Source organism: Chlorocebus sabaeus, chromosome 19, assembly GCF_047675955.1.
Source record: "Chlorocebus sabaeus isolate Y175 chromosome 19, mChlSab1.0.hap1, whole genome shotgun sequence".
NCBI classification, from domain to species: Eukaryota; Metazoa; Chordata; class Mammalia; order Primates; family Cercopithecidae; genus Chlorocebus; species Chlorocebus sabaeus.
In genome coordinates this window covers 28,189,052-28,211,287 of record NC_132922.1, presented here as the reverse complement: position 1 = coordinate 28,211,287, position 22,236 = coordinate 28,189,052, and the positions used below count along the sequence as shown (strand labels likewise).

General features: G+C 54.0%; 2 protein-coding genes across 2 annotated transcripts in view; one reads left to right on the top strand and one right to left on the bottom strand.

The window, feature by feature from the left end:
• Positions 1-1,380, bottom strand: part of RSPH14 (radial spoke head 14 homolog) — an 83,576-nt gene extending 82,196 nt beyond the window's left edge. Inside the window, exon 1 of the mRNA XM_007974874.3 lies at positions 1,305-1,380. The gene's annotated coding sequence lies outside the window, so the exon portion shown is untranslated. The remainder of the gene's footprint in view (positions 1-1,304) is intronic.
• A 3,332-nt stretch (positions 1,381-4,712) lies between these two features.
• Positions 4,713-21,003, top strand: RAB36 (RAB36, member RAS oncogene family). Its single transcript, XM_037994818.2, is given in 13 exon segments — positions 4,713-4,749; positions 4,752-4,897; positions 5,304-5,375; positions 5,941-6,021; positions 10,056-10,147; positions 12,131-12,196; positions 12,703-12,804; positions 15,599-15,663; positions 17,334-17,385; positions 18,240-18,321; positions 18,505-18,595; positions 20,194-20,313; positions 20,822-21,003. Coding segments are annotated over 13 exon segments (1,071 nt in total). The 3' UTR covers positions 20,887-21,003.
• The last annotated feature ends 1,233 nt before the right edge of the window (positions 21,004-22,236 follow it).

Sequence of the window (22,236 nt, the reverse complement as noted above, 5' to 3'; positions counted from 1 at the left end):
ATTCAGATGCTTCTGACACATCCATGAAAAGGAATTAATGTTAAAAGGTGATTTATGGGCCGGGCACGGTGGCTCAAGCCTGTAATCTCAGCACTTTGGGAGGCTGAGGCGAGCGGATCACAAGGTCAGGAGATCGAGACCATCCTGGCAAACACGGTGAAACCCTGTCTCTACTAAAAATACAAAAAAACTAGCTGGGCACGGCGATAGGCGCCTGTAGTCCCAGCTGCTCGGGAGACTGAGGCAGGAGAATGGCATGAGCCCGGGAGGCGGAGGTTGCAGTGAGCCAAGATTGCGCTACTGCACTCCAGCCTGGGCGACAGAGCGAGACTCCGTCTCAAAAAAATAAATAAATAAAAATAAAAATAAAATAAAATTTAAAAAAGGTGATTTATGGCCAGGCGCGGGGGCTCACGCCTGTAATCCCAACACTTTAGGAGGCCCAAGGTGGGCGGATCACAAGGTTAAGAGATCGAGACCATCCTGGTCAACATGGTGAAACCCCGTCTCTACTAAAAATACAAAAATCAGCTGGGCATGGTGGCAGGTGCCTGTAGTCCCAGCTACTCAAGAGGCTGAGGCAGGAGAATTGCTTGAACCTGGGAGGGGGAGGTTCCAGTGAGCCAAGATCACACCACTGCACTCCAGCCTGGCAACAAAGCAAGACTCCGTCTCAAAAAAAATAAAAATAAAAATAAAATTTTTAAAAAAGGTGACTTACTTTTATTACAGACACACACACACACTCTTTCAGCAACTATGGGTAGTGTAGGTTAGTAGTTAAGAACTGGCTCCAGATTCAGGACATGGGTGACCCTTGGCAAGTTTCTTCCTCTATCTGTGTCTTTCTGCAGCTTCAAAGGGGTACATACCTCCTTCCCTGCCTCCCAGAATTGTCCTATTAACGAATACACGTAAGCCTGGCATACCAGGGCTCAGATATGTTGGCTGTGGTTATTACTATGGTTATCATGGTTAGTAGAATGGACAGGCCCCAGGCCTGTAGGAATCTACTCCAGTAAAAGGTAAGCCAGATGCTCACGCGGGACACCAGATGACAACAGTAGAAGTAGGGGCCAGGCTGGGAGGGACGTGGCCATGTTTGAGTTGAGCTCCCCTCGCAGGAACAGTGAGCGCTGGAGACATAGAGGCCTGCCCTCTTCTAAGGGGCGTGGGCTGGGAGAGTCCGGCCGGAGACGAAAGTGCGTGATTTTGAGTGTGGGGACAGGGCCCTGTGTGAATGGAACTGGGTGGGTCACTGGGCTCCCCGTCCCCGGGCCCCTAGCCCACCGCCGTCGCCTCACCTGCCTCCGCAGCCCTTTCTGCTTCCAGTAGCGCGTGCCAGTGGCCAACCTATTCAGTTGCCAGGCGACATCGTTGCCAGGCGACTCCGGTAGCGTCCCCAGCGCCGCTGTCTACATACTCAGCGCCCACTGCGCAGGCGCAAACAGCCCAAGGCTGCGGCCGGCTGCAAAGCTGGATCATTTATAGGGTTACCGTGCGGACCAAAGGCAGCTCAGCTTTGTTCAAAGTACAGAAGGGAAGGGAAGTGACTTATTTACGCCCTTCTCTGTACTGGATTCTTACGCCCTTCTCTGTACTGGGTACTTTTACTCTGATCCTCAGAGTAAATTCATAAGGTGGTAACATCTAGTTTAGGGACAAGAAGCTCAGAGCAGTTCAGTCGTTTCTCCAATTTTTTTTTTTTTTTTTTTTTTTTTTTTTTGACGGAGTTTCTCTCTTTCGCCCAGGCTGGAGTGCAGTGGCGCGATCTTGACTGCAACCTCCGCTCCACTCCGCACCACGCACTACCCCAACCCGGGTGCAAGTGATTCTCCTGCCTAAGCCTCCCAAGTAGCTGGAATTATAGGCGCCCACCACCACACCCGGCTAATTTTTGTATTTTTAGTAGAGACAGGGTTTCGCCATATTGGCCAGGCTGGTCTTGAACTCCTGACCTCAGGTGATCCACCCGCCTCGGCCTCCCAAAATGCTAGATTACAGGCGTGAGCCACTGTGCTCAGCCAGTTTCCCCCAAATTACACAGGCCTGATCTCAGTACTGCCTAGCCCTGCCCATGCCCCTTGCTCTGCAGGCTGACCTCCTGGTAATGACAAAGGTTAGCCCCTGCAGTGGATCCAACACACTGCTGGCCGGTGTAGCTGTTCTCAAAAGCAAGCCAGACCCAGCCACCACCTGCATAAAACCCTCCATGGCTCCCCACTGGTCTCAGTGCTGAGTCCAAACTCCTAGCCTAGTGCTGAAGTCCCTGGGTGATGGCCTCCTCCAGCCATGCTAGACTCTTTCTTAATCCCTCAAATGCCACCTCACTCCTGAAGCCTGAGCGCCCTGTAACACTAATTATTACCTCTTTGTCCTTCAGGATGCAACTTGGTGAACACTTCTTCCATGAAACCTTCCTTCTCCCTGAAGGAGTGAAGTATGCGCCATCCCAAAATATGCTGGATTGGTATATTGACCATTTTGAGTTGACAACATTGGAAAAATAGTAGCCTCAGAAAGAGCTAGCTGGGCCAGGTGCAGTGGCTCATACCTGTAATCCCAGCACTTTGGGAGGCTGAAGGGGGAGAATTGCCTGAACCAAAGAGTTTGAGGTTACAGTGAGATACGATCACCCTACTGCACCCCAGCCTGGGTGACAGAGTGAGACTTCAACTCTAAAATCAATCAATAAATAAATATAATTTTTTAAAAAAGATACAAGAAAAGGCAAACAGATATGCTTCTTTCTGCACTCAGCAAGCCATAAAGATTCCTCTAGGAGGGGTACCCTCGCTGTACCAGGGCAAGAAAATAGCCCTTATCAGCTGAGACTAAAAATTGGGGACTGCAATGGACCTGAATAAATATACTTAACACTGTCTTCCACTAGGTTTATGCCCCTCATATTATCTCCTAGTGAATCCCCTAGAATTTACTGCCCCTAGCCAGATCCCCTTTGTCCTGCCATTTCTTCTCAAATTTGTCATCCTTTGTCTAAAAAGTATAAAAGCATCTTGCTTTGGCCACTTCTCCAGACTTCACTCTGGTAAAGATCCCCATGCGCATGTAAAACTAATAACATTTGTATGCTTTTCTCTTGCTAATCTGCCTGGTGACAATTTGGTTTCTAGATCTAAGCAAAGAGCCCACTTAAGAGCTAAAGGAGGGCCGGGGCCAGGTGCGGTGGCTTACGCCTGTAATCCCAACACCTTGGGAAGCCAAGGCGGGCAGCTCACATGAGGCCAGGAGTTCGAAACCAGCTTGGCACACATGGCAAAACCCTGTCTCTACCAAAAAAAATTTAAAAATTAGCCAAGCATGGTTGGTGTGCACCTGTGGTCCCAGCTACTCGGGAGGCTGAGGCAGGAGAATCGCTTGAGCCGGGAGGCGGAGATTGCAGTGAGCCAAGATCACGCCACTGCACTCTAGCCTGGCTGACAGAGTGAGACTCCATCTCAAAAAAAAAAAAAAAAAAAAAAAAAAAAGCTGAAGGAGGGGTTCAAGGTGATCTCTAGCTCCTGTCAAATCCCCAAATCCAAATTACTAAGTGATCCCACAGCTTAACCTTCCCTTCTGATAAATCCCATTGGCACACTCCCCCTAATTCTCTATTTACTTCTCTGCTTCCCGCAGCGGACTCCGATTTCCCTGAGGGTGGACACCATGTCCGTTCTGTTTCCTTGTCTCCCCAGTGCTAGGCATATACCAGGAAGCTTTCAGTATGTGAATGAATGATTAATGGACTTGAATCAAGCTTTACAATATAAAAGCACTTTCACCATCTCATGTGATCCGTTGAAATAGATAGTTGCGTTTATTTTATAGTTGAGTAAACTGAGGTGCGGAAGGTAGAACAACTCACCTAAGTTCACTCCCTAAGCCTCAACCTTAGCAGTGACACTCACTAAAAGACATTAAACAGAGCCAGGTGTGGTGGCCCTTGCCTGTCGTCCCAAGGACTGGGGAGGCTGAGGCGGGAGGATTCCTTGAGCCTCGGAGTTTGAGTCCAGCCTGGGCAACATAGCAAGACTCCATCTCTTAAAAAAAAAAAAAGACATCGAACATCAGCCTCCAGCACACTTAGCTTTGAATTGAAGATGATTGAGTTAAATCTGTTTACCAAGGATTCCATATTGTGATGCAGAAAAGTTAAGGAGCTGAAGTATGTTCTTAAACTGAACTCCAGACTTAGAAGCTGGTTCCACGGTTTTATAAGGGCCACGAGAGGCCATCTAGCCCAAAACAGCTAACTTTCCAAACCGAAACTAGTTCAGAGGGAATCACTGACTCAGGTCAGCTTTTTATTAAGGAAATTAATTTGGTACCGTGGGCTTTAGAAGCCAGGCATGTAATATTCAGACAACACTGGATTCGGATCTATGCAGACTAAGGTCAGTAGATGGTAGGTAAGTCCATCTCTTGCAGCTGCAGGGTGCTTGACTCCAATTAAACATCAATACTACATCAGGAGCTCTTATGCCATGACCGCTTCACCCCTCCCAGCCGAGGTGATCACCAGAACCGGCGCAAATCTCTCCACTGTCAGCGCCAGCCAGAGCCCAGGCTCCGCCCCCGGGCCGCCACGGCCCCGCCCCCCGCCCACCCATCCAGCACCGCCCTTGTTGTCTTGGTGATCTCTGGCTCTCCAGGGTGTCCGGGAGTCTCTCTGCTGCAAGCCCCGCCCAGACTCCAGGCCGGCTCTCGTTGCTATGGTGATCACCGGTGCAAGCTGGATGCTTGGACGCGCCGTGTCAGTCCAACGCAGACCCCGCCCACGACGTCGGCGATTCGTGTAGCCCGCCGGTCCCGCGCGGCTCTCGTTGCCATGGTGATCACCGCCACTGGCTCTGACGGACCAGGCAGCGCCGAGCCCCAGCTTTCGCAGCCACCGGTGGTGAGTCCGCTCGCCCACTCTGTCCGACCCTCCCGGTCACCCACGCCCGTGCTGGCACATCCCGTGGCCAGGGCCGCGAGGGCTCCGCGTCCGCGCCCACTTCCCGCCCTTATAACTTGAAAGCGGCCTAGGGCCCAGGGGCGTCCTCATTTCCGGAGCGCAAGCTCTGGGCCAGGCACGCGCTGGTCGCGGAGGAGAGCCAGGTCAGATGCGGGAGGACAACCGGACTCCGCCAAGGACACCCAAGCGCAACCGGGAGAGGAGCCCGGAGAGAGAAAGGAGACAGAGGGCTGTTGAGGAGGCTGGAAGAGTCAGAGGCCTGGTGAAGTGAGGGCTTTCAGGGAAAAGGCCTAGTTGGCTGAAAGTTAGGGCCCCCAGGCCCACCTAGAGCCTTCATCCTTTGCAGACTAGGAGCAGGAGACCCCTCCCGACTCTACTTCCACTGCCTGAGCTGTGTCATGCCTCACAGCCCAGTAAGGTAAGCTCAGAGGGGAGCTCCTCCTTGGTAGACACCTGTCAAGGGGAGACCCAGGGCTTCTGACTCCCAGGCAGGGTGGGGCAGGCCTGGTTCCTCCATACCATGCTGCCTGCTGTATGCAGATTGAGAGAAATGGCCTCTGCCCCGTATTCCTGACAGAGAGGGAGGCCTGGATCTGGTTTGATTTATTATTCTTGAGACAAGGTCTTACTCTATCACCCAGGCTGGAGTGCAGTGGCACCTTAACAGTTCATTGCAGCCTTGACCTCCCAGGCTCAAGCATTCCTCCCACCTTCCTCCCAGGTAGCTGTGACTGCAGGCACAGGCCACCACACCCTGCTATTTTTTTTTTTTAGAGACTGAAGTCTCACTTTGTTGCCCAGACTGGTCTCAGCCTCCTGGGCCCAAGTGATCCTCCCACCTTGGCCTCCCAAAGTGCTGGGATTACAGGCATGAGCCACTGCACCCAGCCTGGATCTGATGAAAAGTTACATGAAAACTCATGGGTGAGTCCCCAGGTATTTGCACAGCTCCTTAACTGTCTTTCTCCTGGTTGGGTCCACAGGACTCTGGAAGAATGAGGTCCTCCCTGACACCTTTGGGGCCCCCCGTGAGCCGTGACCGTGTCATCGCCACCTTCCCTAAGGTAGAGAGTCATCATGTCTGCAGTGCTCTCCTGGCACTGCAGCCACATCAGCTCTCCCCACTCTACACTCATGCCTGGAAGTAAAGCAGGTGAATCGAGGAGGTCTGTCCATTGCCAGATTTACCTTGAGGAGCTGGGAGACTGGCCATTGACTGCCCAAGGCAGGGTAGCAAGTTGATGGTGACACTGGGCAGCAATGTGGCCTGGAGGTTATAAGGGCTAGGATTTTGCAGCCAGACAGTCCTCTATGTGAGTCCTTCATTCTGATTCTGTCATTAAACTGTGTGGCTTGGCCGGGCGCGGTGGCTCACACCTGTAATCCCAGCACTTTGTGAGGCCGAGGCAGGTGGAACACGAGGTCAGGAGATCGAGACCATCCTGGCTAACACAGTGAAACCCCGTCTCTACTAAAAAATAAAAAAAATTAGCCGGGCGCAGTGGCAGGCGCCTGTAGTCCCAGCTACTCGGGAGGCTGAGGTAGGAGAATGGCGTGAACCTGGGAGGCAGAGCTTGCAGTGAGCCGAGATCGCGCCACTGCACTCCAGCCTGGGCCACAGAGCCAGATTCCATATCAAAAAAAAAAAAAAAAAAAAAAGCAAAACTGTGTGGCTATGGGCAAATTAATCAACCTCTCAGAGCCACTGTTACATGTTACACGGAGGTAATTCCTCTCATATTGGGTGCCTGGCTCACGGTATGCAGGAGCTCCCCTGCAGTCATGGTTGCTGTTGTTGTCATTATCATTGTTATTATCAAAACAGCATTCCAGTTCCGTGACCCCAAATCCAGGGCTCTCTCTCCCCTTGCCATTCTGCCTCTGTTTTCCGCTGCAAACTCACAGCTCTCTTGTGTCTGTATTAAAATGCAATATTAATTGCAGCAGGGAATACAAATTGAGTACAACCTCCATAGGGGGCAGTGGACAATATTTACCAATATGGCAGATGACCCTGCCCTGTGAGATCCAGCCATTCCGTTTCTTTTTTCTTTCTTTCTTTTTTTTTTTTAGAGAGAAGGTCTTGCTGTCACCCAGGCTGGAGTACAATGGTGCCATCATAGTTCAATCCTCTACCTCCTGGGCTGAAGCAATCCTCCCGCCTCAGCCTCCTGAGTAGCTAGGACCACAGGCATGTGCTACCATGCCTGGCTAATTTTTAATTTTTTTTATAGAGACGAAGTCTTGCTATGTTGCCCAGGTTGGTCTTGAACTCCTGGCCTCAAGCAATCCTCCCACCCAGGCCTCTCAAAGCACTGGGATTACAGGTGTGAGCCACTGCAACTGGCCTTGCCATTCCATTTCTAGGAATTTACTTGGCAGATATTCTGGCATGGGTTTACAATGTGCATAAGGATAAGGGTTGGAGCAGTTTGGTTTTTTTTGTTTTTGTTTTTATTTTTGTTTTTTTTTTGAGACGGAGTCTCGCTCAGTCGCCCAGGCTGGAATGCAGTGGCGCAATCTCAGCTCACTGCAAGCTCTGCCTCCCGGGTTCACGCCATTCTCCTGCCTCAGCCTCCCAAGTAGCTGGGACTACAGGCGCCCACTGCCGCGCCTGACTAATTTTTTGCATTTTTAGTAGAGACGGGGTTTCACTGTGTTAGCCAGGATGGTCTCGATCTCCTGACCTCGTGATCCACCCGCCTCAGCCTCCCAAAGTGCTGAGATTACAGGCGTGAGCCACCGTGCCTGGCCTGGGTTGGAGCAGTTTGTAAGAATAGAAGATCAGATACAACGTAAATATGCTCAGAGAGGAGACTGGTTAAACAAGTAATACATCCTGGCACAGACATGAGGAAGAATGAGGCAACCTTTTCAGGAGCTGACATGCAACGAGAGCCAAAGTAAACCGTTAAGTAAAAATTCAGGGTGTGGAACAGTGTGCAGTAGAGTGTGTGCAGCACACTCCTGTGTGTGAAAACAAGGATAGGGAGAAATGTCTGTTTGTTTATATATGCAGAGAATATTTCTGGAAGGATAGATAAGCCCCTACTCTCAGTGATTGCATCTGTGGCTTAGGACAGGTGCAGGGGGAGAGATCCTCTCCATGGAATGGCCTTTTGCATCTTGGATTCTGTGGCCAGGCTGGTGAGAAGGAGGTGACTCTAGATAGGTCCTGGGTATTTGGAGTATGTGGCCATTCCTCCTTCCCCCTTCTTTACCTTCCTCCCTAAGTTCCTTCTTCACACACCTACAGGGAAAGCCTTTGTGTCTCAGACCCGTAGACAATTCCCCATGGGTTTTCCATCTCAACAGAGGCTCAGGCAATTGTTTTCTCTGCAGAGCTTGACAGTGGTAACTAGGGATGACAGAGACTGGTCTTTCTTGAGTCAAAATGAAGGAAAGTGTGATTGGCACAAAACACTCCAGGTATCATGACATGAAGAACCCATTGGCAGAGCAGATGGTGAGGATCAGAGTTAAGCAGGGTTGCCTGACATCACACAGCTGTGCCTGGTACCTCTGGGATTTGACCTGGCTGTGTCTGGCTCCAGAGCTCCCTACCCCAGGGAAGCAGTCTAGGGAATCTGTCCTGGTTTCACAGGTGGCATTCTCCCCTCTTGTCCATAATAGTCAGGGATCAAGGCCACTGCTGGCCAAGTTCATCCTGCACCCCAGGGCCCTGAGAAATTCACAGCCAGGTTGTGCAGGGTCCTCAGACTGCTTGCCAGGCAAGTCCTTCCCTTTACTCCATGTGCCTCAGTTTCCCTGTCTCTGAAATCAGCTGACACTTCTTACTCTGCAGCCTTCATTACCATAGTCTTCCAGTCATCCTGTAATGACCATTGTGTCTGGGCCAGTCCCCAGCTTAAAGCCGTCATGGAAGCTGACAGAAAGAAGCAGCCAGCTTGTTCATGGTAGCTGCCACTCTTCTGCAGAAAAGCAGACTATTGGGCTAAGCTGCTCACCTGCATTATTCAGTTACTCCTCCAAAGACCACATGAAAAGGTGCTATTATGAGCATCCCTGTTTAACATTTGAGGAAACTGGAGCTCAATAAGGTTCTGTAACTTGCCCTTTGCTAATCTCCTTTCACCATCACTGCTGCCTCAATCACTGAGAGGGCAGATGGGCCAGGCAGAGCCCGAATCGATGGCCAAGACACTGGGGCTGGGGGAGGGGAGCTGTGGATCCAAGCAGCATCCAGAAGGACAGAGCAGGTGGCTGTGACTGTGCAGGGGTAGGGGGCGGGGGGCGGGACCATTGCCATACACAGATCACACCAACAGCCTCAACGGTGTCCTTCTCCGCACATCCTTGCCACATTTTGTATTTAGCCTTGGCCAATCCAATGGCAAAAAAATAATGGTCATCTTTAATTTGTTTAATCTCATTTTTTTCTAATTACACACCAGGTGAGGGTGGCTGGGGTATATGCAGTTTTTTCTGACCCTGAGGCCCATGCTTTTAAACCACTGCTCAGGTCTGCCTTTCAAGAAATGTGGACAACAGAAAGCACCTTCTAGGACATTTTCCAGGCACATGTATGCACGTTTTTAAAACAAAATGTCATCAGAGATTCATGGAAGGTATGGATTAGAGACAGGGTCTCACTCTCTCACCCAAGCTGGAGTGCAGTGGCATGATCATAGCTCACTGCAGCCTCTATCTCTTGAGCTGAAGCGATCCTTCCACCTCAGCCTCCTCAGTATGTAGGACCACAGGCATTCACTCCTGCACCTGGCTAATTGGATCTTGGAGGATCTGGGTACCAAAAGAGCTCCACTCCTTTCCACTTGAGAGGGTTGAGGCCCAGAGCAGACAGAGGCCTGTCACATGCATGCAGCAGGGGGACCACGACCCCAGGTGAGACCCAGATCTCCGAGTCTCTGCCTGGTCTCGCCCCTCTGGACTCACAAGGCCCCAGAGCCTCAAGGCTGAAGAAATAGAGGATATACACGACAGGTGGGTTAGGGAAAGCTAATGAGGCTGCCAGCTGTGAGGAAGGAAGGCTGGGAAGACCGTCTCCCCTCACTGCTTCGCTACGGGGAAGGAGCCGCAGCTTTGCAGGATGATGTGTCTGTCTGTCTCTTTGCAGTGGTACACGCCAGAAGCCTGTTTGCAGCTCAGGGAGCACTTCCACAGGCGGGTCAGCGCTGCCTGCCAACGCAGAAACACGGGGACTGTCGGGTGAGCCTGCAGGGTGTGGGATGGGGGAGCAGGTGGCAGGAAGGAATGAGTGCATGAATGCACGTGTGAAAGAATGAGCAAGTGAAACACACACGCGAGGCTGGTGCAGCCCTGTATAGGCCTGAAGATGACTGGGGTTTTCATCTGGCTTCAGTTAACACACCTGCCACATGGAACAACTTTCCCTCTTCTAAGTCACGCAGGTGATTTTTCAGCCTGAGGTCTTGGCACAAGTCCATTTCCTCTGTCTGAAATGTCTTTCCTAATCCCCTCACTTCCCCTTCCCCTTCCCCTTCAGGTCTCAGCATAAGTGTCAAGTCCTCTAGGAGGCTTCTCTGACCTCCCACTACCCTTACCCCCAAGCCTGGACTGGGGAGAGTACCCTTCCTGGGTGCTCTTGTGCCCCCAAGAACATATCTCACAGAATTGCAGGCTGGATTCCTCACTGGACCTAGCCCAAGAGGGCGAGGGCTGTGTCTGCCCTGTTCCTGCCGTGGCAGCACCTGCCACCACCGGCACAGGGATTGTGAAATAGTCATTCCTTCTTTTAACAGATAGGTACAAGGGCCTGCTTTTGCCCCTCTTCCTTAGGAGCTCATAGTCTGCTCAGGGAGTTGGCTGAGCTCACAGGGGTCACACAGGTGTGATGAGGCTGCCACAGAGCACAGCTAGAGGTTACCAAACTGCAGAGTGGGTGAGGCAGAGCTGAGATCAGAATGGCCGAGGTGGCCATGGTGGTGGAATGAGAGTAACGGCATCTGTTGGGGAATGCTGGTGCCATATCAGGTGCTTCACGCAAATGATCTCCCTGACCCCTTATGGCAGCACTGGAGGTGGGGAGACTGAGGATCAGAGGGTACCTGCTGCAAGACCTTGTCAATACCTTTACTCATTCATAGGAGAAATGGAGTCAGAACGAAAGGGCCCTCTGGGAGCAGGGTAGACACAGTCCCTGCTCTCATGGACCTGGCGAGGTGACCTGCAGCCCAGGTCACCAGGTGACACAGTGGTTCCCTCTTGCTGTCTGCAGGCAGAGGAAGTGCCTGTCAGATATTTACCCAGGTTGGTTGCTGTGACCGTTTGCCTCCTTTGGGATGAGCTGTAAAAACTCTAAGGTGTTGTCAATAGTCCTGGGAAGCTGGAACAGTGGTACCTGTAGTCCCAGTTACTCAGGAGGTTGAGGTGGGAGGATCACTCAAGCCCAGGAGTTTGAGATTAGCCTGGGCAACACAGTGAGACCCCGTCTCTAAAAAAATAATAAACAGCCCGAGAAACGCCTCTGCACAGTGTAGTACACACACAAAGGGTGAGGGTGGCGGCTGCTCTTGGGGAGCCGTGACCCCCAGAGAGCCCAAGAACCTCAGAGCCGATTCGCCTCAAGCCACAGCCCAGATGTATAGAGCCTGAGTCCTGTTCAGGGTGTGCCCCTTGGCCTGTCTGACCCTTACAGATACCTCTAAGTGAGCAGGGCACGGTGGTGTCATGGTCAGGGAGTGCCTGCTTGCAAGAGGCCAGAACCCACATGGGTGCACAACCCCAGGGGGTGCATAGGAGGGTGAGGGGCTGCCCGTCCCTTGTGCTGGGGTCTCCCTGCACATGGACCATGTGTCTGCACCCCAGCACAGCTCCCCCACAGCATAGACATGCCCATGGCTACTGGTTGGTTACCACAGCCACACCCTGGCCCCCTGCCTCTGCCCCCTCCTCCTGTGACTTGGCCTTTTGTTATGCCCATTCCTAATTCTCAGGATGGGGACTTTGACCAAATGTGGTGAGAGGTGCAGGTCTAGGGGCAGCAGAGTCCCCAGCCTCTCCCGTCTCCCCTCTGGTACTGTGGAAGGAGAACACAGTGTTTTGGCAGGGTGGCCCATCCTGTGTCCAGGAGTGAGGGGTGTCTCACCAGCAGAGAGCTCAAGGAAGGAAGGGGCTGTGAGTGTACCCCGGAAGGCATGCCCGAGGGCAACACGGCCATATTTCTCACAGGCTCAAACTCTCCAAGGTGGTGGTGGTTGGCGATCTCTACGTGGGGAAGACCAGCCTCATCCACAGGTACAAGGCTTCCTCTGCCCCGTCCGCCACCTCCCTCAGCACTAGGTTGTCATACCTTTGCCTGGGTGGCCCAGATAGTATCAACATAGTGGAAACCATGTGGTTTCCAGGAACTGCTGGGCCTCAACCTACTGGGAGCCAGATAAGAGGGGGTACAAGAAATCGGGGAGATGGCAGGGCTAGGCAGACATTGTGGCATCCCAGGAACCTGGCGCTTGTCAGACTGTCCCCCTGGGGCCAGGGCTCTCCCCTCTACTGCCCTCCCTGCAAATGGCTGCTCAGTTTCGCTCAGTTTCTAACTCGCAGCTTGCCTTCCGAGCTCCTGCAGCCTCCCTTTCCCCACCTTGTCCTTGCTGGCTGCCCTGCCCACCTGTGGTCTGTGTGGACCATCACTTCCTGATGGAAAGTGGACCTTATTTGCCTAAAGACCTTCACTGTCACAAGTGAAGCTTCCGGGCACATTTCTGTGAGTACATCCCCTGTGACAACTTCTTTATCTCCCACAGGTTTTGCAAGAACGTTTTTGACCGAGACTACAAGGCCACCATTGGGGTGGACTTTGAAATTGAGCGCTTTGAGATTGCTGGAATTCCCTATAGCCTCCAGATGTAAGTCTCTGTTTCCCCCATGACTCATGGGCGGCTTCCTAGGGGCACCTGAGAAAGGAGTTGGGGAGCTCCTGCGCTGTGTCCATGTCAAGGAGGACTGGTCTAGACAAGCAGAGCCTGGGGGTGTTGTGTGACACTCAGCTTCCCAGCTCCCAGAACCCCCAGATGCTCCATCAGTCCCAAAGTTGTCTCATTTTGGTCATTGGCTCTGGGGAAGATGCCCACAGCCTGACCTGCTCACCTGCCCATGACCTCCCCAATCCCCACCCTGCTCCTCTCGAGGCCCTGGCTCCAGTCCCTCCCTGACCTGGGCCTCCTGTGATCCCACTCACCAGGCCAGCAGAGTGGCCTCCAGCAGGTCACTTCTGAGCTCTGAGCCTCTGTTCCCACCTGTAAAATGGGGTCAAATCCAGTCCCTGCGTGCCAGGCTTGGGCAAGGAGGGCTGAGATGGAGTCCACAGCACCACATCCTTCCTCAGGTCTGAGGCACTCGTCTTCTTCCTCACACGGAAGCCTTCACTCCCTCTCCCCTGCCTTGCTTTCCTTCCACTTCTGTCTTTTTTTTTTGAGATAGAGTCTTGCACTGTTACCCCGGCTGGAGTGCAGTAGCGCAATCTCGGCTCATTGCCACCTCCACTTCAAGCGATTCTCCTGCCTCAGCCTCCCAAGTAGGACTACAGTTGTGCACCCCCACACCCAACTATTTTGTTTTTGTATTTTCAGTAGAGACAGGGTTTCACCATGTTGGCTAGACTGATCTCAAACTCCTGACCTCAAGTGATCCACCCGCTTCAGCCTCCCAAAGTGCTGGGATTACAGGTGTGAGCCACCATGCCCAGCCCACTTCTGTTTGTCTTCCTTGCTAGGCCCTGGGAGTCTGACTCGCGATGGCCCCCACTGGCCTCAGCCCTTTCCTCTGCCTTCCTTCTGAGTGGCCCAGGGCTTACCCTCTCCCACCCCAGCTGGGCACCTTCCCTCTGCCCCAGCACCTGGAGAATGCTACAGGCCTGCCTGGGCCCGGGCCCTCACCTCTACTCTCCTGTGAGACCCTTCCATGTTCCCCTACATGGCTGGCCCTGCCCCCCATCTCCACTTGCCTGCTGGCATTCCCCAAGCTCCTTCCTGGTGCCTGAGTTGGTTCCTCAATCCTCCATGCCCTGCCTGGACTGAGCCTTCAGATCCTGTGGATGTCAGCTCCTAACTCTGTCAAGATAGTGCCCCCTTCTCTCAGAACTTCCACAGCCCCAGCAAAGCCCTGGAGATGGAGGATAACAGATCTCGCCCAAGGGAGAGTACAGGTCAGTCAAGAGCAAAGGAGGCTGGGAGAACGCAAGGCTGCAGGACTGAGGGATCCAGAGAGCTGAGAAGAGCAAAGGGCTGGAAGGGGTAGCCCAGGCGGAGTTGGGAAAGACTGGCTAGGGGCTGGGCTCACCCATGTGACCACAGGCCGTATCTCATTAGAGGGCCCTGAACAAAACAGAGACACTGTCCTGACTCAGCCTCTCATTGTCTTACATTGAGGCCTTCGCCAGCCTCCCCATGGGCTCATCTCTAGGCCACCACCACCAGCTCCTCCCCCAGAGTCTTCAGAAATGAAAGAAAATATGAAAGAATTAATGAAAGAATGAAGCCCAAACCTTCAGTGTCATGATGGATCCCTTGAAAAAAATTCAGACCATGGCCAGGCATGGTGGCTCATACCTGTAATCCCAGCACTTTGGGAGGCCAAGGTGGTCTGGAGTTTGAGACCAGCCTGACCAACATGGAGAAACCTCATCTCTACTAAAAATACAAAATTAGCCAGGCATGGTGGTCCATGCCTGTAATCCCAGCTACCTGGGAGGCTGAGGCAAGAGAATTGCTTGAACCTGGGAGGCGGAGGTTGCAGTGAGCCAAGATCACGCCATTTTACTCTAGCCTGGGCAACAAGAGTGAAACTCCACCTCAAAAAAAAAAAAAAAAAGAAAGAAAAGAAAAAAAATTCAGACCATTGATGTCTTGTTTGTAATTTGTCTACTTTGCAGTTTATTGAGAAAAGTTCAATTTTGATCTGTTGACCTTAAAAAGCGATGAATTGGGGAAGAATTTTCAGACTCAGCCCTGCATAGTGACTCCCTGCTTTGTTCTAAACCAGGGCGGGTAGATCTCAGTAGGTGCTCTTTCCCCTCTTCTAGACTGTGCCCATGGCAGACATCATTAATCGACTGTTGTACTCCTTTCCATGGAGCCAGGGCTTAGCTTCTAATTTATTCTCACTACTGTGCTCCAAAGAGCTGGAGCTAACTGCTGAGACCCACCTGTTGCTCCCCTGTTAGGTATCCCCAACCCCTACTTTGGGACCTACAGTGTGGAAGGTGAAGCAATGCCCCAGTCACACCCAAGCAAGTGGCAGAGCCACTGCTGGAGGCCCAGCCTGGAGCCCCAGTGCCATTCACAGAGCCTTCTCTACAAGTGGACTGCTACATCTTCAGAGTGAGGCATGTCTTGGGCCATATGTTCCATTTTAATGTCTCATTCAGAAGGGAGTGAGCTGCAACTCCATCCAGGCAGCAGAACAACTAATGCCATACCCCACTCCACTAGGAATGAGAGAAGTCCACTGGGGGCACCCTAGGAAGGGATCATAAGGAGCTGAGGGTAGGGACAGCTGGCTCACAACAGGCACTTCCTGAAGCCCATGCAGCTGGCAGAGGCCCTTAGGGTCTCCCTCCCATGGTCCCGTAATCTGTTGGCTCAAGACACTGTGATTGTGTAACCTGACATCATTTCCCTTTCTTTCTCACCCACCTCACAGCTGGGACACAGCTGGGCAGGAGAAGTTCAAGTGTATCGCATCTGCCTACTACCGGGGCGCCCAGGGTGAGCAACATGTCACGTCGGGGCTCTTGACCGCGTGCAGCAGTGGGGTCTCTGCCAGGCTCCACAGTGGGAATCCCAAGTTCTCTGCACAGGCACCCGTTTTCCATCCTCCGAGACCCACTGAGAAAACCCCTAGGCCACTACTTGGGAACAGGGAAGCTGCCTTCATCCCCAGGCCCTGGCTGACCTTGGCGATCACACCCTTTAAGGACCCTGTGATAGTGGGTGCTGGCTTTAAGTCTCAGCCCCAGTTTCAGCTCATAAAGATGGTCAGAGATGAAAGTGCTTTTCCAGAGGCTCAGAGAAGGGCAGCACTGGACTCCAGGGGCAGGTGGGAGGAGGCTTGTCTTGTCTTAGCAGAGGGGGCTGGGCCAGGGAGGAGGTGTGAAAGGGGGACCTCGGGAGGACTGGCAGGTCCCACGTGGGGGCCAGCAGAGCTGGGTGCCCACCACTTCCATGGCCAAGGGCAGCCAGGTGGTGCTGGGCAGGGCTCACCGTCAGCAGGGGGCGGCAGCATAAGCTCCTATCGCCTACCCCACCTTCTCAGGAAGAAGACAGAAATGGATTTCAGTGGGAGATGTGAGAGAACCTCAAAAGTATCCAAAACCAGACTCAAATTATAAGGCACCGTTATGTCTACTCGGTAGTGGTGAAAAAGTTACAACATTTTATTTTAGACTTAAAAGAAGCAAAAATAGGAACAAACCATGCAGCCCTCAGCTGTGGGTTGGAGCTCCAGCTCTGCCCTGGCTGCATGGCCTCCTGCGCCCTTTGCCTCTTCGGGCCTCTCTTCTCGACAGGATGCTTCTCCCCTGGTCCCCTGGAATTCCCCTGGAATAAGAGGTGTGAGGCGCCCGGCCCACCTCTACACATGGCAGCCTGGCTGCTGTCATCCCTATCCTCAGTTTTCCCCTTCCTTTCTCTTCCCATCTGCCTTGGAAGGGGTGTGGGTCTCCCTGAAGCCTTAAGCCAAGGTGCAGAGGAAGCCCCTGTCCGGCCCTGGTCACACCCCTGGGGGCAGTAGAGAGCATTTGCCTGTAATGTCCTCCACATGGGGGTCCCCTCAGGACCCCAACAGGACCGGGGTACGGCTAGTGATGAGAGGAGCTGAGGGCCTGGGCTGCATCTCCCGGTTTTCTGCCCACCTGGTTCCCTGGAAGTTGTTTCGCTAAAGTGGGTTGTTGCAAAGCATCACTGCTGTAGCTGCCATTGGTTGAAAGTTGGCCCTGTGTCGGGCCCTGGACTAACAGCTTTTTAAAATGGCTGCTCTTGTTTAATCCTCACAGCAACCCTGAGAGCTAGAGGTCTCATCCTCACCATTTTACAGATGGCGAAACTGAGGCTCTCAGCAGTTAAGGCCCTCACCTGAGCTCCCTTCGCCGTAAGTGGCAGAGGGTGTCTGACGCTAAAGCCCATGCGCTCGCTCCATGCCCACCGTGTCCTGCCTCCCTGGATCCCACACTGAGGCTGGGCTTCCGGGTGCAGGCTGGAGGGTCCTGGTGGGGACAGCCATGGGGTATCTCCTCCTCAGCCTTCACTGTAGGAGGTTCCGGTGCTGAGTGCCTGGGGGGCTGCCCTGGCAGTTCCTTGGGAGCTGGGCACCTCCTGGGGAGCCCCCTTGCCCGCCTCACCTGGCACTGATTGGCTGTTGGCTTTTTCTGGGTGTCCAGTGATCATCACGGCCTTTGACCTCACTGACGTAAAGACCCTGGAGCACACCAGGTAAGTCTGGGCTCTGTGGCCCCTGCAGTCTCCCTGGGCTCAGGAAGCTACCTGGAAGGGCTCCCAGAGCCCGGCCAGTGGACCCTGACCCCATGATGGGTGTGAGTGACCGGGCCCCTTGTCAGAACCAGCTGCCCACAGGCCACTTACTGTCCAGCTGCCTTTAACCCTAGAGATTTGTCCCCATTTATTCTGGAGGGGTCAGCACATGAGTGTGAGCCCAGCACAGCCGCCCCAGGCGCATGCTTAGAGGGGCCCCAGCCTGCTTCAATACTCTGCCTTTGCCGTGTTGCAAGTCCTGATACTTTTTGAATGAGGTGCCTCACATGTTCAGTTCACTCTGGGCCCTGAAAACTGTATAGCCAGTCTTTGAAGGGACATGAATTTGGCACTTGCAGTCTCGAGAAGAGAGAATTGGCAATGTGACCCATTCAAGAAGCCATCTACTTCTGCTAGGAATTGGGCAGCTACTGGAGCACAGCCCTCTCGCCTTACCTTGGTCTGGGGCATTCGCACCCAGCATCTTCCAAACCCCGTGAGGGAGGCGGGGGTGACAGTTCTAGTTGATAAACGTGCAGGACTCATGCAGGGTCTCACTGGGAGAGGCCAGAGGGGGGCCAGGAGGGGTCTTCACCACCTCCAGCCAGGGCTCTGGTATTCCCACCCCTTTGGGTCCAGCTAAGGCCCTTCTGGCTGGAGGTGCAGCATCCTCTCAGCCAGTGTGGGCCAGGAAGCCCTCCTTGTCCCTCCCAGCCCAGCACCCCAGCCCTGGGGAGGTCCTAAGTGTGCTCTCTGCCCCCTGTTTGAAGTGGGAGGATGGGTGAATCTCTCAGCCTCTCCCCCTTGCACTCCAGGCAGTGGCTGGAAGATGCTCTGAGGGAGAACGAGGCAGGCTCCTGCTTCATCTTCCTCGTGGGAACCAAGAAGGACCTTCTGGTGAGCAGAGTGGCATTGGAGGTCTGGGTGGCCCTTGGGAAAATGCCTTCCCTTTCAGCCCTCATTGGAGGAGCCGTGGCAGGGGAGGGAGGCGGCACAGTGGGAAGCAGGCAGCGGCCTATCCCCGGGGCCTCCCTGCAAGAGAGCCCGGGATGCTGGGTCAACGAGGGCTGTTTCTCTCAGTCAGGAGCGGCATGTGAGCAGGTCGAAGCAGAGGCCGTGCACCTGGCCAAGGAGATGCAGGCCGAGTACTGGTCGGTGTCGGCCAAGACCGGTGAGTGGGCTGGGGCTGTCAGCATGGTGGGGCAGAGCCCGGCTCTCGGGCCAGTCCCATGGGGCCTGCCATGCAGCATTTCCCTCTGCAGCCAGCCGTCTGTTCCCTCTGTGGCCCTGTGCACACTGGCATCACAGCCCTGCTGTGCTGGTGCCTGGCATCGTCTTGCATTGACTAAGAGGAGCTGCCTCATCTCTAGAAGGAGGCTGGGAGGCCTGCCCCACAGATGGGGGAATAGTGACTCCAACCCTGTGTCTTGCTGTGCTGGCCCGTTCTCCAAGGCAACCCCATAACTACTCATGAGGCAGGTTCCATTTTATGCCTGTGAAGTAACTTCCAGGGTCACAGGGTGGCAGGGCCAGGATCCAAACACACTCTCACCTGTAACCACTGCACTGTCCCGCCTCTGGCCCTGAAATGCCAGGCATGTGACATCATCTGGCATAGAGAAGGGCCCAGTGACAGGGGCTCCACCCCTTCCAGTATCACTGTGGCTCACAGACCCCAGCTCTCACTGAACCCACTTCCCACCGGGTCTGTCCCTGGCCATACTGGGCCCCCAGTCCAAGGCAAGATGCCCAGCATCTTTGAACCTCCATCTCCTCATCTGGGAAGCAGGTGATGCCATCCATCTCCCTTTTTTGTGAAAATACGTTTTAAATTACGAAAGCCATGTGTATTTACTGAGGAAAACAAAATCCAAAGACACGAAGAGCAGACGGAAAACACAGGTTGTTGGGGGATGAAATGAAGTCATACTCAGGGCCTGGCACATAATAGGCCCCCAAGGCTCTAGGGACTCAGGAATTGGGCCCAGTAGTCTTTACCCTGTGTAAGAGGGGACAGCAGATATCTAGTCGGAGACTGGGTGAGCACTGAGGGTTGGCGTCACAAGTAGAAGCACCACTTCCCACCCAACACAAACAACTGGCAGTGCCTTCCACTGCTCCTTCCCGACAGTGACAACTGCTCTGTGAGAACCCTCCCTCCTTTATCAGAGTAACAGTAAGTTCACCAACAGCTCACTATGGGCAAAGCAGGACTGCCCTGTGTGGTTGTGCAGGTTGCTGGCTGCACAAGGGCAGTGTGCATGTTAAGGGCTGGAAACTGGCCTGCTCTCTGATGGGCAGCCACCTCTACCTGGAGGAGGATGCATAAAGGCTCCGTGTGGGGGCTGACAGCAATTCAATCCTCACAGCCCCACCGGACAGGTATGGAAAGTGACAGGAGGGCAGGCATATGTCTCTCCTGAGTTCCACATGTTCCAACACCTGGGCCATATTAGCATGTGATTGGAAGAGGAGATGCTGGGAAGCAAAGGCTCAGAAGTTTGAGGGAGTGGCCCAAGCAGGCAGTGGGGTGGGAGTAGGGAGGCTGGAGCCAGGTGGGAAGCTAGGCCAGTGGACCCTGCCCCTGGCACTGTGCTGCCCACGTGACTGGGTAGGGCTCTGCCCTCCCGTGGTCACTGTTACTGTCAGGGTGCTCTAGAAAGGGCTACGCGCCAACCTGAAGGTGGGCTGGCCTGGCTTTCACACCCAGATGCATTAAGGGGCAAGGACAAACACTGATGAGGCCCTGGCTGTCTTGTGAGCCCACAGGCGAGAACGTGAAGGCATTCTTCAGCCGTGTAGCCGCCCTGGCATTCGAGCAGTCGGTGCTGCAGGACCTGGAGCGGCGGAGCAGTGCCCGGCTCCAGGTCGGCGATGGAGAACTAATCCGTGCGTATAGATGTGGCTGGGTTGGGCTGGGGAGCAGACTGGAGGCCTAAAATCCACATGCACCATCCTCCTGTCACCCGAGACCCTGCCATTTCCTGAACTTGTGGCCCTCTCCTATCCCTTGACCCTCCTCTCAGGGTGTCACTGCAGCCTCGGACCTGTAGCCTCTCTGATCCCACCTGCCAGGTGAGAGCCCCTCCCTAGCCCTCCCTGTTCTCCTGACACATGGACCTCATGGGCATCCATTTGGTTCTCATGGCCCAGGCTGGGCATCCCAGGCCCTGCAGATGTGTCCTGGCCCCGGCTCTCCCAGTCTGCAACTTTGCCCACTCTGTTCCAGTGCCTGGAATGCCCCTCAGCCTCTTGGCCTGTGTCAAGTCATTCAGGCCTTGAACAACAGGGCCAGGAGCTTCAGCTCACAGCTCTGACTCTCAGGGCCGGCATCCCCTGCCCAGTGTCAGCTACAGGATTCTTGGTTGATGCTGAATTACTTCTCACCTCCTTATAGGAATGGAAGGGAGTCCACCTGAGACCCAGGAAAGCAAGAGGTCCTCCAGCCTGGGCTGCTGCTAGCTGGGGCCTGCGTGGAAGGCCTCTGCTCCCTGCACGCACACAGACGGGAACTTCCGTGACTGGAGCAGAGACTGGAGCCCGAGCTCTGCAGTGGGTCTGCCCTCAAGCTGTAGTTCCAGTCCCTCCACCCACCCACCGCACTCAGCCCCAGGGCGCAGTCACTTCTCTGTTGCAGGTTGGACACTAGAAAAGGCCCCCACTGGCTGCCTGGGAGCCCCACACCACCAGGCCAGTGCAGGCACTGTGGTGGTCCCCTGAAAGGCCAGTCCATTTGCAGGGTCATCAGTCACCTTTGGTCTCAAGAGGCCTCAGAACTGCAAACTCCTGCACTGGTCTATACCCCTCGGCCATGGCCCACATCAGCAGTCAATCCTGCCTCTTTCCCAGTGATCTTGGATGTGTCCCCAGGATCCATCACAGTGTTCCAGGCACCATGGACTTGTCAAAGTCAGCACCTGAGAGAGAGGCCACCTGCCATTCCCCCTGGGAGTTTTCTGTTGTCAGCAGGACTTACAGTTCTGGGTCTCAGAGCTTCAGGCCTCACTGTCCTTCTGCCCCGGATGCTCAAGGTTCCTGGGAAGACCAGCACCTCTGGAGGACAATGGACAAAGTCTCTTAGACCTATTCTGGCCAGAGGGTTGTCTCTGGTACCTCTGAGATCCCTAGGTCCTGCCCTCCTGGTCAGCGGGCCAGGATGTGCAGAACAACCACTCAGGCCTTTCTGGCCCACCTGGACAGTGCATTTACCTGTGTGCTGTGGGAGGAAGGCTGCACAGCTGCCCTAGGGTAACTCACTCTGCAGCCCTTGAACGTGGCACTGCCCACCTCTGGCACTCAAACTGGGCCTATGCCCACTGCTGCCTCTCCATCCCTCTCTCATTGGCCTGCACATCTCTTAGATCCATGCATCTTTGGAGGACTTCAGAGGCCCTGCCGAGTCCAGCATGTTCCCGTCTCTGACACGGCCTCCCCCTGCACACGCAGGGCAGGCGGAAATACTCAACACCTTGCCCAGCGTCTCTGCCCAGTATGCTTGTCCACGGGATCTTCTCGCAGCTATGAACCAGCCCCACCGCCCCATGCTCCTGTTGCCTGGCTATGCCCACTCATCCCACCCACCCCGTGCTGTTGCTTCCCGTAGATGGTGAGCATCTTGTGGGCAGACTTCTGATCAGTGCCATTCTCCTAGGGCCTGGCACACTGCAGCTGCCCTGTAAATGTTCAACTCAGCGATTGCCAAATACCAGTTAGGGAAGAACACTGGCATCTTTTTCTGTTCATTCTCCCTTGGACATATTTTTTGCACATTTGTATATAAATGACTTTTTTTTTTTCTTTTGATCTGGAGTT